This window comes from Limulus polyphemus, unplaced genomic scaffold (assembly GCF_000517525.1).
Source record: "Limulus polyphemus unplaced genomic scaffold, Limulus_polyphemus-2.1.2 Scaffold89, whole genome shotgun sequence".
In the NCBI taxonomy this organism is placed as follows: domain Eukaryota; kingdom Metazoa; phylum Arthropoda; class Merostomata; order Xiphosura; family Limulidae; genus Limulus; species Limulus polyphemus.
In genome coordinates this window covers 1,232,190-1,249,573 of record NW_013665699.1, presented here as the reverse complement: position 1 = coordinate 1,249,573, position 17,384 = coordinate 1,232,190, and the positions used below count along the sequence as shown (strand labels likewise).

General features: G+C 30.3%; 1 protein-coding gene across 1 annotated transcript; it reads left to right on the top strand.

Moving 5' to 3' along the window:
- The first annotated feature begins 594 nt into the window (after positions 1 to 594).
- Positions 595 to 17,144, top strand: LOC106468613 (electron transfer flavoprotein subunit alpha, mitochondrial-like). The gene is made up of 10 exons (XM_013929046.2): positions 595 to 880; positions 3,289 to 3,444; positions 6,322 to 6,403; positions 8,326 to 8,408; positions 9,279 to 9,378; positions 9,947 to 10,057; positions 11,765 to 11,869; positions 12,647 to 12,798; positions 13,427 to 13,635; positions 16,767 to 17,144. The coding sequence occupies exons 1-9, from the start codon at positions 827 to 829 to the stop codon at positions 13,619 to 13,621; spliced, it is 1,038 nt and encodes a 345-aa protein (XP_013784500.1). The 5' UTR covers positions 595 to 826; the 3' UTR covers positions 13,622 to 13,635; positions 16,767 to 17,144.
- The last annotated feature ends 240 nt before the right edge of the window (positions 17,145 to 17,384 follow it).

The following is a 17,384-nucleotide window of genomic DNA, read 5'->3' as shown; positions in this document are numbered from 1 at the left end:
GTTTTTATAATGGAAATCAGTGCTAGGATTTTTTATCATTATTATTTCTTGTTTTGCAAATCTAAAAATACGATGTTTTTCATCAGTGCCTTGCCTCTAAAAATTAAACTGCTCAGTTAAAATATACATGTGTTTTAGCTGTTAAAGTATTTTTACCGCAAGATTATACAGCTAATCTGTTCAAATTTAATAATACAGCGGGTAAAATTAAAACGTGGGGCTCGATTATAGTGTTAAAATAAAGCTTATCCATAACTTATAAAATAATGTGGCAGATAATATGTTGAATAAATTATTTATCAGGAAATCAACCATGGAAACGTGGGGGTGTTATAAGAGTAACGGTTAACTCCAAGTTTTCGATTACAGTAGTTCAAAAATTGGCGATATATGATGGCCAGCGCAAAAAGCCCTAGTGTAGCTTTGTGTGAATATCTGAAATAAACAAAAGCATTTGTTTTTAGTTAAATTTTACTGAACACAGTAAACCAATATTTACATAGGATTTAAAAGATATGTGGTATTGATGCATTTGTTTTCAGATTTAATTTTAGGATAGGGAAAGAAAACTGTAAGAAAATCTAAAAGAAATTATTCCTTGTTATTCAAGGACACTCACGTGTCAGACTAGATAGGGTCAAAGTGTAGATTTGATGCTATTGGAGAATATGCAGCGAGTGTGAATTTGTATATTGGGAACTTATATTAATTTTTAATTTGAATGTTGTAACACTAATTGTAGTTTGAGCTTTAAATATCTTAACAAAAGTGTAACATATAGTAAAACTTTAGAATTTGGTGTATAGAACATTAACATTTATCGACAATGAACATATTTTGTGTAGGCCTAAGACAAACTTTTTCGAGGAGACTAACTCAGGTGAAAAAACTGGAATAATATTAGGCCTAGTTTTTCATAAATAATCTCGTTTAATAGTAATACATATAAACATTATAATTATTTAAAAAATTTTTGTCAAACATCTACCTGAACCTGTTTGTGTGAAAGTAGCAATTAAGAATCAGTTAAGTCTTACTCTGTGGTTTTAGTTTTATAATGATATATGAATTTTCAGTTTTACGTAATATTATTTGGACATAAGTTCAGTGATTCATCAAGTCCTGTCCAAATAATCAAAACTAATTAATAATTATAAAGATTTATTTTGAAAAATAAAATGCTGTTTGAAATAAGCTCATATGAGGGAATTTTCCTCCACTGAATTAATATTACTAGTAGGACAGTGATATCCAATGTATTGCAATGAACAGAGTGAGTCTTATTATTTGAAAATTGAAGTAGTATTTTTAGAAGTGTTGGTTAGCAAAAATTAAAATGTGGATTTACAGGTTGTAGTATTCATTTAAAAATGACTTACAAGTAGGTTTTGCTTATGTTGCATTAGAAATTAAAATCATAACTTGCTTATAAACTTCAGGTTATTTACGCTTTGCTTTTCATGATCGAGATAATCAGTATAAATGTAAAAAGGTGGATGCATGCTATGGAAAGGAAGCATCTCAAAACATACCCTTTCTCAGAAGAACATTATCTTCTTTAGCCCTATAAATAGTTTAAATTATATTGTTTTATTTAGGTCTAACATCACATAAAGTAAGTCTAGGCCTGCTTAATGTTTCCTAGTGCAGTTGTCATGTATTTCTTGTGTGCTTGATTACTAAGTGCTTATCCTAAAGTTAGTGTTAAGAGTTAGATGCTTAAGACAGAATTTTAGCCCAACTGTAATTGTGTTATTTATCATAATATTGACCTTAAATGCATTACTTTGCAGATGTGGCACATAGGTACTGTAAGAACATAAACATGTTTTTAAAAAAACTGATTCATAAGTTCTGAAACATCGATTCTTTTTTGTTGTTGGCTGTTAGATTTTTTAGTATGAAATGGATAAACTAGATGTATGTGAATATTAGTAATCATATATGAATTATATGTATACACGTAAGAAGTTTAGATGCAAAATTCTGTATATCAAATTTTCCTGTTTAGAGAAAATCAGATATATTTTCTACAGCTTTTGCTAAAAAAAATGTTGTAGGATAAAAGGTGGGCTGTTTATTAAATAAAACCATTTGTTTACTTATTTAAAATTTTACAAAATTATTTTATTTTTAGACACAACACTATATACGTAAGCCTTTCTTATGTTGCATATCCATTAATACATTGCCATTGGCAGCTCAGTTTTGCCAGAAATGTTGTATACTGAGTTTTGTATCTAAATGTTTCACATATATTCATTCATGTATTTTATGGTTTTTAACATTTGGTCATTAGAATTTTACAGTGTAGCATGTAGAATATCCCACACAGGTAATGAAAGGATCATGGTTTGCAATAATGCTGCCACAAGCTTAATTGGGGCTTAATATATATATAAATATATATATATATATATGTAAAAAGTTTAGTTGTAATTTTCATTATGTTGTGTATTCTTTCTGTAGCTGGTAGTCAAATTTTACTGGATTCTTACTGCAGGCAAAAAGCATTGTAATAATATTGTTGCATTAAGTATGTTTGGGTATGAGACTGGGGGTTTGTGGATTCAAAAATATGTATTTGTTTATATAGTTTTGATTTGAGGTTTATAGGTAGACATTTTCAAGTATTTGTGCATGTTAGACTTCTGCAATTCAAAATTTTCAGGAACGTGTATGGCTCCTTATAAATCTGCCTTGAGTGTTTTTCTAGCAGGTAAAAATATATATATACTTGTCCAAAAGGCAAAGTATAATGGTAAAACTTCTTGTCCTGGGTACTGGATGATATGAATTCCACATCCTTGATGGATCAACCTGTTTCTTAAACTCGTGTAAAGCTGTAGCCTCTGCCATTCTATATGGCAATTTGTCCCCAAAATTTACAATTCTACTGGAAAAATAAAGCTACTTCAATTAAAGATGCTTGACCTTGATCTTTTCAAATATATTTTGTAAACATTTTTGAAATTTGTTTTAGCTCAGAGTAGCAGGATTATATCATTACATTAAAAGCACCATGACATCATCTTTAAGGTTTTTAGGCATAAGTGTTATTTATTGATGTTGTTCAGGTAGAACCCTTTATCCTTTTGATGTAATTCTTTTATAAAAAAAATTTAGTGGAGCAAATGTGCATTGCTTTTACATATATACCATTTTAGCATGCAAAAGAGAAACGTTTCTGTACTTTTTAACAATAATATGAATATAATTTTACACATACACATATTAATGTATCTTTAGATCCTGAAAAAGTAAAGAGTTCTTTGTTACTTTGTATAGAATATTTCGGCAGTTATCAGTCGATTCAACAGTTCCCTGGTCATAGCAGAACATAAAGATGAACAACTTGTTCCCATCACACTAAATGCCATTACAGCAGCCAAAAAGATTGGAGGAGATGTCACATGTCTGGTTGCAGGAAAAACTGTTGCTCCTGTAAGTAGTATTAATTAGTGTTATTTTTAGTTCCAGAATTTCATTTACATTTCAAATATCATTATTTAGCTACTACTTAGTGTTTATTTCAAATTCTTATTTAGTTTTACTTTCATTTAACTGAATTAAGAACTGAAGAAGTATTAGTTTTGGCATATCAGTGTCGTACCATTATATATAGAAGTGAGATCATGCCTTCAAAAAAACAACAACAAAACTAAGTTACAGATTTAACATTCTAAACACTTTCCTCCGTGTACTTTGTGTGACAATGTCACAATACTTTAAGTGAAGTCTACAGGGACTTCAGAAAATTGTGGTTCTTCAAAAAGACACTAGTTTTAAGGCTGTTAAATCACCAAAACAGAAAAATTTGGTTCTGTGTATGCTTAAGAAGCAGGTGCTACACACAGGTCTTTGCGTAATTTGAATATGGTTGAATAATTTATCCTGTTAATTTCCCGTATAATTTCTTTCCGATGAAACTTTAGCGACACAAGTCCTTTCTTAAATAAAACTAGTTTATTCTTTCTGAATACAACTTTGCAATACACTTAATTTCCACAGTCATGCTTAGATGAATTTTTAGCAGCTGTTGTCGTACAGTTAGATAGCCAGAAAAATTGTGATAGTTATGGGACATTTTCTGCTTTTTGTTCATTGTTATTCTGTGTTATTTGGTGCATTATTTAATTAAATAACAAATTTAGTGTAGTACTACCATTAGTATAAAAAGTAGGATTAAGTGTCATTGACAGTTGACAGCATAAGAAAAAAAAGACCCAGGTAAGTATTTTTTTTTTTTTTCATTTGTATTCTTTTTTTATTATTATAAAAATAAAATGTAAAAAAATAGGAAGCTTTTTATGTTAGTTAAGGTTAGATTAGGAGAAAAAATATACTAAAAATGTTTCATGAGTTACACTTAAGAGTAGCTTGTGTGCAGTGTACTTCGATAGTGTAACATGATCTGCATGTTCACCAAATAATTTACAACTTATAATGGCATGAATAGTAATTAGTTAAGGTTCAAAGGGCAATAAAATTTAAGTATAAATAGATGTATACTGTTATGAGTTTAAAGCTATTTAGGGTAAATGAAGTTTCATGTTACAATTTGAAATCATTCTAGAAAGATAAAAGGGTAATTTAGCTTTATTTCAATTTTTTTTTAGGTGGTTACAAGGTCAGTCAAATTGTCTTACCTAGTATAAAGTTAGGATAGAGAAAATAACAGATAAAATATATAAAATTTTACTGAAAAAAAAAATTGAAATGTACTTAGGATGTTTAAAAGTATATGCAAATAAAATTTGAGATTTTTCAGAGGAAAAATATTTTTAATGTTAATGTGGAAATCACTTAACGCGCAGACTATATATAGAAATATATATTCACGGACAAATCTTTAGTAAAAATACTTCATCAAGACTTGTTTACTAAAAGTCTGCTAAAGTTTGTGAACATACATTTACTGTATTAAAACTTGTAGTATGAAAACTATAACAAGCACAAAATGATTATGAGGTTGGTCCCTGGGACCGAGCCCGTAGTGAGAGAGTTAAGCAAAAATTGCAGAACTTCTTGTGGCTCTTCATCAACATCATCATCATTGTTGTCTTCAGACTCTTTTGAGTCAGGTGAAGAATCTTCATCACTGTATGAGGGGTATTTAAAAGCCTTGACCATGTTAATTCTATTGTCTGTGCTGAACTATTGACCCTCTTGACTACAGATTTTTGTCCATTTTGGCTACAATCATTGAGTTAATTTTAGCAGATCCTTCAAAAAATATAAAAGGTTTCTGATTTATTAAGCTGTGTTACAATAAATGTTTGTTTATTAAGACTTAGACTCACTATATATGATATACAAATACATTTCAATTACACTGATCCTTTTTAGTAACTACTGTTGTATAGAAATGTCACCAAATTATTTTAATGTGATAAAGCTAATGCAGAATCTCAAAGTTTGTATGAGCACCCCAGAAAGGTTAAACTCTTAAAAAACTGAACTTGGATCCTTTATCTCGTATTAAAACTTCACTTACTCAACCTATGTCGATGAAAATGCAGAATTATTTTTATGATTTTGATTAGACTATTATTATTTCTAGATAAAGGAGAAGAAAATGCGAGATTTAAGAACTGCATTAAAACTACCAACACAAGTAATTTTATCTAACCTAATAAGCATGCATAAAACAAATATGTATGTCTGTAGGCCTAAAAACTCTAGTGGACTGCAACTGCCCAATGAAAGAAAAGGAAACTTATGTTTTGGCTTCTTCACCTGAAGATTCTTAAATTTTGTGAACATTCTAGATATATTGCATCATCCTCATCATGATTAGCTTCTTTTAACAAACATCTAAATTAAAATATTGAAAATTTAGCTTACAACACCAACATACTTCATTTTGAATAAAGTAGAATGGTATGAACCCAATAAATTTTGGGGTTTTGATCATTTTCAAAAGGTTGATCAAAAGGAACCCAACAAAATCATTTAAACCTCTAGGGTCTTTCTTGGTTTTCTATTTTTCAGATTTCACATATGAGATAAAAAATGAAGATGTTGAATTTATTAATGTTGACTTAGTACAACTTGTGAAATTCTTTTTTTTTTATGGTGACAAACCTGCACATTCTACAAGATTGTGTTTTAATTTTTTTTAAAATTGAACATTTTGCTTACTGCCTAAGTTTTATTGTTGTAAGAGGTAGATCGTATATGTAATAATGAACAAGCTTGTAACATTTATAATTATGTTTTAAGATTAATGTTGTATGTCATAAGCAGTTCTTTTTCAAACCACATGGTTTTCTATTTGAAATGTTGTTTTAGTTGTTTCTTACTGGACTTGTGTTACAGGTTGTCTCAGAATTGTGTAAAGCTGAAGGTATAGGCAAGGTACTTATAGCAGAAGACTCAGTTTTAGAGGGTACATTGCCAGGTAAGGAAGAATTATATACAACTCAAACAATAGATATAATAGTATATGTGTCCACACCTTTTCCTTTAAAATTTAGATGTGTATTTGGGTAGGAGAGTATAATATTAGCACTACTAACAGGAGCACAAGTTTTTCCTGCAATCAGACACTTCTTTTATATCACGTTGTGCCCAAGCTTAATGTGGAATGATAGTTTGACAGTAGAGGAAAATGGTTAGTACAGAATATCTTTGGAAGTATTTATGATTGTATGTATATGTGGTCTGGTATTGTACTGTCAAACGACTCCTATCTGGAAGCCTTGTACTTAATTGGCCCATATCAAAGGTAAACTTCCAGTTTTATTTTTTATGAGTTTTCCTTTGGTTCTGTAGCATTAATTATAGTTGAACTTCCCCAATAAAAGCCAGTTTTACTAATTTGTAAAACATTTCCTAAATTTTCTTTAAAATCTTAATCTACAAGTCTCCTATGAAAGAGTACACGGTGCTACTCTAACATGTGGTCTACACGAATACTATTATCATTACCGTTTTAAGATTCGTTTATGTGCAATTGGCACCAGTTATTATAAATAACACTTTTAAACTAATAAAGTACAAAATACCATTACATAATGTTTTTGTGGCAAATATAATTGAAATGAAATAAGTTCCAACAATCAAAACCTAAATTCAAGATACTCTTTTAGAACACACTACTTATTAAATTATTATTATTTCCTGAACAAAAACGTGGATAGATTTAAATCATTTAGCAAGAAATTATGTTTTAGTGAATCATTAAAATGGTGATGATGATAGTATTTGTGTAAACTGCATGCTATTGTAGCACCGAGTACATTAATTTTACTAGCCATAACCATGATTTTAGTAACAACTATAATTGATAACTTAATGTAATAGTCATAACTTCGTAACTTTGGTAACAGCTATAAGTGATAACTTAATGTAATAGTCATAACTTTGTAACTTTGGTAACAGCTATAAGTGATAACCAGAAGGAAACCTTATCAAAGTGGCAGATGTTACTTACCTAATTCTTGCAAATGTAAAGATGTGTAATTTTGTATTTTCTAACACTTTATCAAGAAGTCACATTTGTTACTTGTACAGGTGCATTTTAGTCTAGTGCCTGATATTAAATATCTAGAAACAAATTATTCAGTCATTAACTTCAGATCAAAGCAAGCTACTTATATAGATTAGAATCTATGGGTATTCCTTTTATCTACAACTCTTGGGCTAAGTTACCTTCCATGGGTATTCCTTGTATCTACAACTCTTGGGCTAAGTTACCTTCCATGGGTATTCCTTGTATCTACAACTCTTGGGCTAAGTTACCTTCCATGGGTATTCCTTGTATCTACAACTCTTGGGCTATATTACCTTCCATGGGTATTCCTTGTATCTACAACTCTTGGGCTATATTACCTTCCATGGGTATTCCTTTTATCTACAACTCTTGGGCTAAGCTATACAAGGAATATCCATGGAAGGTAACTTAACCCAAGAGTTGTAGATAAAAGGAATATCCATGGAAGGTAACTTAACCCAAGAGTTGTAGATAAAAGGAATACTCATGGAAGGTAACTTAGCCCAAGAGTTGTAGATACAAGGAATACTCATGGAAGGTCTACAACTCTTGGGCTAAGTTACCTTCCATGGGTATTTCTTGTATTTGTTGAAAGACATGTTGGTTGAATGGCATAAATGTGTTGTCAAGTAAAAAGTATACTGCTTAAAATTGATGATAAAAGTCTCTTTTTAATCTTGTTAATAGGAATACTAATGTAAGTACTACTAAAACCAAATGTTTCTTATTTTTTAGCATCAGAGCCTTTAAATTTCACTTTGCATTCAATGGGATTATTAACGATAATAATTTAATTTAGAAATTTTACAGACTTTTTTTTTTTTCAGAAAGAGTAACATCTCTTGTTTTGGCATGCCAAAAGCAGTTCAATTTCACCCACATTTTTGCTGGTGCTGATGCATTTGGAAAGGTATATTTTTGTTTCACTTACCCGTGTCTGTGTGTGTGTATTATTTCTTAAGTTACTTCAAAATTTGCAGGATTTATGGATTTCATATAGTTTGTTCTTGAGCTCTTTGTAAATGTGTTATTTTTAGTTTGTTACAGTTGATTTGATCTTTTGAACTGTATTACGTATACATGAATATATTGACCATTTTCATGTATTACATGTTAAAAAAAACATGTATAAGGTATGTTAATCACTGAAATAGGTACAGCTCAATGTGCTGATAACTAAAGTTTACACATCAGAATAATATTTTGGTAAATATTCCCAGGATATGTAGCTTCATGTAGGACAACAGTGTCGATGTTCTGGATATATTTGTTGGAAATCTTTGGTAATGTATTGACTAACTGTGTGGTATTTTGCTGTGGGTTATTGCAGTTAACTTGACTATATTCTGGTTGGACTTTGAAATACTCACTTAACTGGGCAAAGCAGCAATATAACATTTTCTCATACCACCTTTGTAATTATGTGTGGAAAATCACAAACTGTTAGTGTTTTGAGTCCAGCTAGTTCTTTTGTGCAAAATTTGCACATGTTAAACCAAAAATATTAAACTGAATGCTTGGTTCATCAAACTTAAACATTCTTCTGGTTCTTTGCTGTAAAGATGGGTGCATATTTGGTGTGATTCTAGTATGACAGGAAAGGAGATTATCGTTTCTAGAGTAATCTAGAAGCTTACCAATGTACCTCTTATGTTTATGTGTTCACACTTATGTTAACTTTGAAGTTAAAAGAATCTTTCAGCTTATCAAATAATATTTTGAGCGGTATCAGTTTGTGTGTACATAATGTGATATTACATTTATTTCGACTATATTGCAGAGTTTGATACCTCGTATTGGAGCAAAGTTGGACGTCTCTCCAATTTCAGACATCTTAGACATCAAAAGTCCCGATACCTTTGTAAGGGCCATCTATGCGGGTGAGAATTTGTTATTTGACAAATAATATTGGAAATTATGTTAAGCAAGAATATATTTTCTTTTGTATTTTTTGAACTCTGAGATAACTGTAATAATACAATGATTGAAAGAAAAAACTATGAATTTTTTACCACAAGCTTTTTTTGCATCATTTGTTATAGTTTTTGTATCTATTTATCTGAAACCTTATCGTCAAAATTAAAAATCATTTTTTTAAAAAGAGGAAGAAGGGTGTTATGAAAGTTCCATTGTCTTGTTTTTACTCTATTATAAAAAACCACCTTTGTTAGTGAGTAATAGTTTGAGTGTATAGCATCTGCATCTTGCTTTGGCCATCAGTGTATAGCTTCAGGTTTAGGAGTAAAAAAAGTGAAAACGGGACTTGTGCAAGAATGGATTAGAGACAGTTACTGTCACAAGATAAAGCCAAATTGACATCTCTGGTAAAATGTTAATTTACAGTTTTTAGTCAACAGGAGAAAAAAAGTCAATTTTTGAAGTGTAAGCTATTACTTCTGTGAAAAAGCTACTTGCTGAGTTTTTTTATATTTTTGACTCTACTAACAGGTAATGCCATCACCACCATCAGAGCCAAAGATCCAGTAAAGGTCATCTCCGTTCGAGGCACATGTTTTGAGGCTTGTCCATTGGTCTCAACAGAAGCTCCAACAGAAAATGGTAAATTTACATAAAGTATATAACTAATTAATAGGTTTATTAGGTTAATTCTTAAGTTTTTGTTTTTACTTAGGAAAAATCAAAACTGATTATTTATGTTCAATTTTCACTCTACATAACATAAAATTTAAAGTCTCCAAGGGACATCTTGGTTCATATGGGCTGTCCCATTAGTAAAATAAACTTTAGAATAAAAATAAAACACTCAAAGCCAGTCCTTATCATTCAAATATTTATCAAGCCTTCCCTTTAACTTCCTTAAATGTACTGCATCCACCACATCTGAAGGCAACCCTTTCCAAAGGTTAACTACCCTGTTAGAAAAATAAAATTATTTTAGCTTAAAATGACTACTACCATGCCAAAATTTGTATTTTTGTCCACTAGTCCGACCATTAAGTACGAAAAAAAAAATGATGCATCAAAACTGTCGTTTTCTTTAACAATCTTAAACACCTCCATCAGATCCCCTGTAACTTGTTTTCTAGAGAAAATCCTTTCAGAAATCTTAATCTGTCTTTGTATGACAACCTTTCCATCCCAGGTATTATTCCATTAGCCCATCCTATGAACTCGTTCAAACATTTCAGTGTCCTTTCTAAGGTAAGGAGGCCCAAGACTAAACACAGTACTTCAAATGTGGCCTAAACAGTGACCTATATAATGAAATATTAACCTCTTTAAACTTTGATAGATAATTGTGTTCTAAATATAAGAACCCAAGACACAGAAATATAGATTTTCATTTGTTTCTAAATCATATTTTCAAAATGTAAATGATGTGCATGTTTCTTATCTTTTAATTTCCTGTTAAGAGCAAAAGAATGCTTCATTTAATTTCACTTCCCTGTAAGGGGGTCCAATGACTGCCTGGAAAGGTCACCTGTTTTAACCACTCACACCACTGGATAGTAGTGTGTTGCCTGTCAGTCAGTCAGTAGACACTAAAATGACATCACATAAGGGATGCTTAGTGCTGCAATCTGTACTGTCGTGATGTCAGCAAAATGTATGCATGCCATGAATCACGAGAAGAATTATACACTCTGTAGGCTACAACACATGAACTTCAAAAGCAAGAAATAAAAATATTTGTAACTACTAATTTTTGCTTTATTTATTCTGAAAGAGGACACTTTTGAGGACCCTGTGGAAGTACATCTAGTATGATATTTATCATTCCATTAAATATACACTTGCTGAACTTAAATCTAGAACTGCAAAAACTTTGTAATGAAACAGCCAATTAACTGTCAGACTTGAGATGCAAAACCTGGTTCTCTTTTTTCCATTTTGCAATATTTACTGTTTGAAATATTTAATGTATTTAACATTGATTGATTTCAAGACTGTTTATTTATGTTTTGAATTAAGTTTCTTTGACAAAATTAAGAGTTTTAGATTCAACCACAATTTGATACAGTAAAAACCACATTTTTTTCAAAAGTAAATTAATGTAGAATATTGATTTTATCGTCATTTTTATCATACTGTTTGATTTATTTTTTAAACTGTACTACAACCAGATTTAAGAAATATTAAGAGAAATGTTTTAAAGGTATTTGTTACAACAAAGAGTTGCTTAACATCATCACTAAATTTGCATATTTATTATTTAAAATTTGAAAGTACAAGTTTGCAAAAAGTATAGTTTTGGAAAGTAACTAGTTCAAACTTGTAATTAAAGTCACTGTAATCATTATACAGCACCTCAAGCTGACCTTAGTTGGGAACTAACAAAATGGATTAGTCAGGAACTTAGCAAGAGTGAAAGACCAGAGCTTACTAGTGCCAAGACTGTTGTGTCTGGGGGTATGTGTTTTTATGTGATAGATATATTACAAATTGTTACATCTGGTGTAATATTATTTAATATCTTTACAATTGTGATTTTATGTTTTTTAGTAAATTTTTAACCTCTTCAAAAACAAAATATTTATTTCCTTTTTTTTTCTTTAAATGTGCAAAGGTAAGCACATTTTATTATCAGAATGTTTACCCTTAAATTACTCATTATACTATTTCACTCTTAATTTGCAGCAGCTTTTGATACTAAATGCTTTTAGTCTTATTTGCTCATAGTGAACTGGTTAGGAACACCATTATGCATAGTTCAGTATTTTTACTTGAAATGGTACTGAATTTTAGATATATCAAAAAATAATTGTAATTGCTCTCTGTTCTTATAAATATTTAGACAAATATTGCCTCCCTATTAATGAAACAATATAGCCAAACTATACAGCCTTTGTTTTAACTTGCTAGGCTTCACTTTCTGCCCATATATATGTTGCCTGATTGATACATTGAAGTTTTTTGGACTCCTTCATAGTGCTTTCCAGATATGTGTATTTTGTTTGTAAACTTACATATTATATATTCTTTATACTTGTCTAATTGCTAAGCTTAATTTGGTATCTTTAGTACTTAAGGGTTTTTTATATCAAGTTTAGAACAAAATAGTTTTAATATTTTTAGTTTTGACTTACTTGAAACTTAAGAAACAAGGGCATAATATCAGTTTGTGTTTGCTTTTTTTCATGGTTGTATTAAAAATGATTTTTGTGACACTGCTTGTTAACTTCCCAGGACGAGGTCTGAAAAGTGGAGACAACTTTAAGCTTCTTTATGATCTGGCTGATAAAATGGGTGCTGCTGTTGGAGCATCTCGAGCTGCTGTTGATGCTGGATTTGTGCCAAATGACCTTCAAGTGGGTCAGACTGGTAAAATTGTTGCACCAGTAAGTTATTTCCACTTCTCTGTTAGCATTTGTTTAGTATTGTTTTCTTGTAATGAACATTATCAAGATAACCATGTATATTATTAGCAAGTCAGGTATTAAAAAAATGGTCATTCTCACTAATAATAATTCAGTTATTAAAATAACTGCCTAGATTCTGCTAGTGTTTCAGTTATTAAAGTGAGTATCTACGCTACTTAAATTATTAAAGTGACTATTTACACTCTACTAGTGTTTCAATTATTAAAGTGACTATTTACACTCAACTAGTGTTTCAATTATTAAAGTGACTATCTACACTCTACTAGTGTTTCAATTATTAAAGTGACTATTTACACTCAACTAGTGTTTCAATTATTAAAGTGACTATCTACACTCTACTAGTGTTTCAATTATTAAAGTGACTATTTACACTCTACTAGTATTTCAGTTATTATAATAATTACCTACATGCTGCTAGTGTTTTAATTAGTGAAATGGCCACAAACACACCACTAGTATTTTAGTTGCTATTAGAATACTACTTGCACTATTAATGTGTCAGGTCTTGTGAAGATAGATAACTAAATCGTATTGTTATTTGATTTGTAAAACTTTACAAATTCTAATCAGACCAATATTTTCATAGGAACTTTATATAGCTGTGGGTATCTCGGGAGCTATTCAACATCTTGCTGGAATGAAAGACTCTAAAACCATTGTGGCTATCAATAAAGATCAAGAAGCTCCAATTTTCCAGGTTGCAGATTTGGGGCTGGTTGCTGACCTATTTAAGGCTATACCTGAGATGACTGAAAAAATTGACCAGTACCTTAGTAAATAAATATCTTTTAGGAGGTAATTCTTTTTGTGTGTGTGTGTGTCATTTTAACCTAGAACACATTGTTTTACTATCATACAAAAAATCTAAAAAAAGAGTATCTCAAATCTTATAAAACAGAACATTTCTAACCCAACACCTGCACGTTCTAGATTAATATAGTAACAAGAAATTTCTAGCAAGACGGATTTCAAGTCCTTAAGTGTATACACATCACTTTTCTCTTCTTCACTAACAGAACCTTTAGTACAATTTGAATGTTAAAGTTGATAACAAGTGTTTATAATATTTTTGAAAAAAAAACAGTATATTTGGATAGCGAAAATTTTTTTATGAAGGTCAGTTCAGTTGTGATTATTTAAAATAGGTCTAATGTTTTGCCTCCTAAGTATTCATAAAACAATTAAATTATACAAGATACATTTTATTTGCTTATATTGTTGATCATTGTCTTTAATTTCATAATTTAAATAATCTTGGAATGCAGACTAAACTGTAACTGTACAGCATCTTGGCTGATTAAACTAAAGTCTGTGATAAAACCTAACATTGAATCTAATAATCATTTTAAATTTTTTTGTAACTTGCCTAAAGAAAAGTGCATTAATTTCATTTCAATCACACAATTGTGTAAAGTTCTTGCTAGCATTGCTGAGAGTTTATTAGGTCAGATATTTTACAGCATCTGAAGGCAATAAAAAGTTGCCACAGATAATTAAGTGAAAGCTGAAGCATTTTATTCTAGCAAATGGGATAAAACATTGCAATTTAAGTATTTGAGTTGCTGTTAGTTAGTCTTAATTCATGTTGTTTAACTCGAGTTTATGTCTAAATCAGTGTTTTATGATTTATATTTTATCCTTGAAGTTTCACTGCTTTTGTAAATCACACATGTAAATTGAGTTGCGTGTTAACCTTAAGGGTAAAGAACAGCTCTCAATCGCATTTATATGGGAGGTTTAGTGATTTTTAATGGGAGCTATAATAAATTTTAAATAGGGGAAGTTAAACAATCCACTGTCACTCCTGATTTATGTGGAAGTTATAATGATTTTTAATGGGGGGAGGTTAAACAATTCACTGTCATCCTGGTTTATATGGGAGTTTTAGTGATTTTTAATGGGAGCTATAATAAATTGTAGATAGGGGAGGTTAAACAATCCACTGTCACTCCTGATTTATGTGGAAGTTTTAACGATTTTTAATGGGAGCTATAATAAATTTTAGATGGGGGGGGAGGTTAAACAATCCACTGCCATCCTGGTTTATATTGGAATTTTAATCATTTTTAATGGGAGCTGTAATAAACTTTTAGTTGAGGAAAGTTAAACTATCCACTGTCACTCCTGATTTATATGGGAATTTTCATGGGAGCTATAATAAATTTTAGATATTAAAATAAGAACAAGTAGCATGTGAGTGAAATATAGTAACATATGTTTTTAATTTTAACAATGAAGTAATTAAGAAGTACTTATAATTTGGTTACAAATCCCTTGTACTTTTGTTTAACTGAATTGAGTGATTGAAAGTTGTTGATAAGAATATATTTTCAATAGTTAGCCAAAAGATATTAGTAAATCCCAAGTTAGTTGTCCACCTAGAAAAGTGGTTTTGAGCTGGACAGTTTAGTTAAACTAATAGAACAACTTTTCATCATTCAGTTCACATTGTTTATTAAAGTGTCAGAAGAGGGGTAGAGATGGATATTCACTTTGATAATATTTAGTGTCAAACCTCTTTGGCCATTTGCGAGATACTCGGTGATATTAGCACTTATTTGGCAGCCAAGTACCTGATATTTTCATAGTTATCAAAAACAATATAATCTAATATCTGCTACTTGTTTTAGGAAGTGGTAAGTAAGAACTTAACACACAGAAAAAGCAGTTAGTTAATAACTATTACATTTAAAATAGTAATAACACTGAAGTTTTTTTTAGAAAATATTACTAAAAACTATTATACTCAGTTATCAGTAATGCATTTTGTGTTTGTATGCATAGATTCATTTAATTTTGATAATTTCCAAAATATATGATCCTGCTTTCTTGTGTAAAACTAATTTTATTAAAGTGAATTGATCTAATTTTAATGTGGTAAATGAATATTACTGTTTTTTAAACCGACATCTTAATCTATATAACTGAGTGTTTTAGTCAGTCGTTTTAACATAGTTACTTAACAACCCTGATTTTTTAAAGGGAATTAGTGTGTATAATAAGTTTTGTAACGTATAAAAATGTTAGTCATATTAAAGTACTCCAGTGAATTTTGTATAATTTGATTATGAAATGGATATATTGCACATTTGTAAAAATTATAGAAGTTTGTATTCAAGTTGTATTTATACATTTCCTAAAGGCCCGGCATTGCCAGGTGGTTAGGGTGCTCGACTCGCAATCTGCGGGTCGTGGGTTCAAATCCCCGTCACACCAAACATGCTCGCCCTTTCAGCTGTGGGGGCATTATAAAGTGATGGTCAATCTCACTATTCATTGGTAAAAGAGTAGCCCAAGAGTTGGCAGTGGGTGGTGATGACTAGCTGCCTTCCCTCTAGTCTTACACTGCTAAATTAGGGACGGATAGCGCAGATTGCCCTCGTGTAGCTTTGTGCGAAATCCATAACAAACAAACATTTCCTAAAATATTACTACATAGATTAGTAGCAAATTTAAAAACCAATTTTGTATGTTAGCAAATCATCTCAATCAAGTTTTTCCCCTTTTTATCTTAGTTCTTTATATGATGAAATGTGGTACTGCCATTTACTTGTGCATATAAAATTATTTGGTTATGTAGAACTATTTTCGGAAATATATGACTACAACTTGAATACAAATGTACTGTTCAGAATTTTTACAGTTGTACAGTACATCCTTTTCATAAGCAAATCATGCAAAATTACTTGTGATGCTTTAATATAATTAAACGTTTATTTATTTACTGCAAGTGTAAGTACCACTGAGTAAGAACTTACCATAACCATAAGTGAACTTAAAAATGCAGTATAGATTAGATGAGTTCGTATTACAACATGTACATAAAAACTTTCTACTGTATTTTCTTTTATTAAGGTTGTACGACAAATTGTGTTGTGTTGACACAGAACAAAACTTAAAATTTTTATTATTTTGTGTTTTACCAGATGAGATGACTACTTCTTGAATTTGCTCATTTTACTGAAGTTATTAGAAGATAATACAGTCCTTTGGAAAAAGCTTGCAGAAGAATAAAAACTGGACTTTTATTAAAAGAAAAAAAAAATAGGTGACTGATGTTAAGAAATGTAGAGACAGCTAAGTATTTGACTGATTTGTAGAAAAGAAACTATTATGTTTGATTGTTTAGATTATATAAACTAATAATACATTGGCTCTGTTGGTACAAAACATATTTTAATTAAAATTTTATTGATTTTCAATAGTGTGAGTGTTACATCTTTTTGTATTTCTTTTTTTTTTATATAATTACAGGCTGATTTTATACTTAGGAAATTGTTATATTTGGGACCACCTTGGAAAAGTAAAAAAATAGGAATGTTATCAAAATAAACTTCCAGTTTTTCTTTAAAACTAACTTTTTGTCTTGTTTTTGCAATCCTCAAAGAACATAGTAAACATTAGAATTTTTAGGGCAGCCTTCAACTACTTGATGTTTGTGTGATGAATAATATCAACTTGCATTAAAGAAACTATTCCAGAAGCACTTTGACTTCTCTGTATTTGTGAAAGGAGCTTTAATGCTATTGTGGGAGTTTGAATGG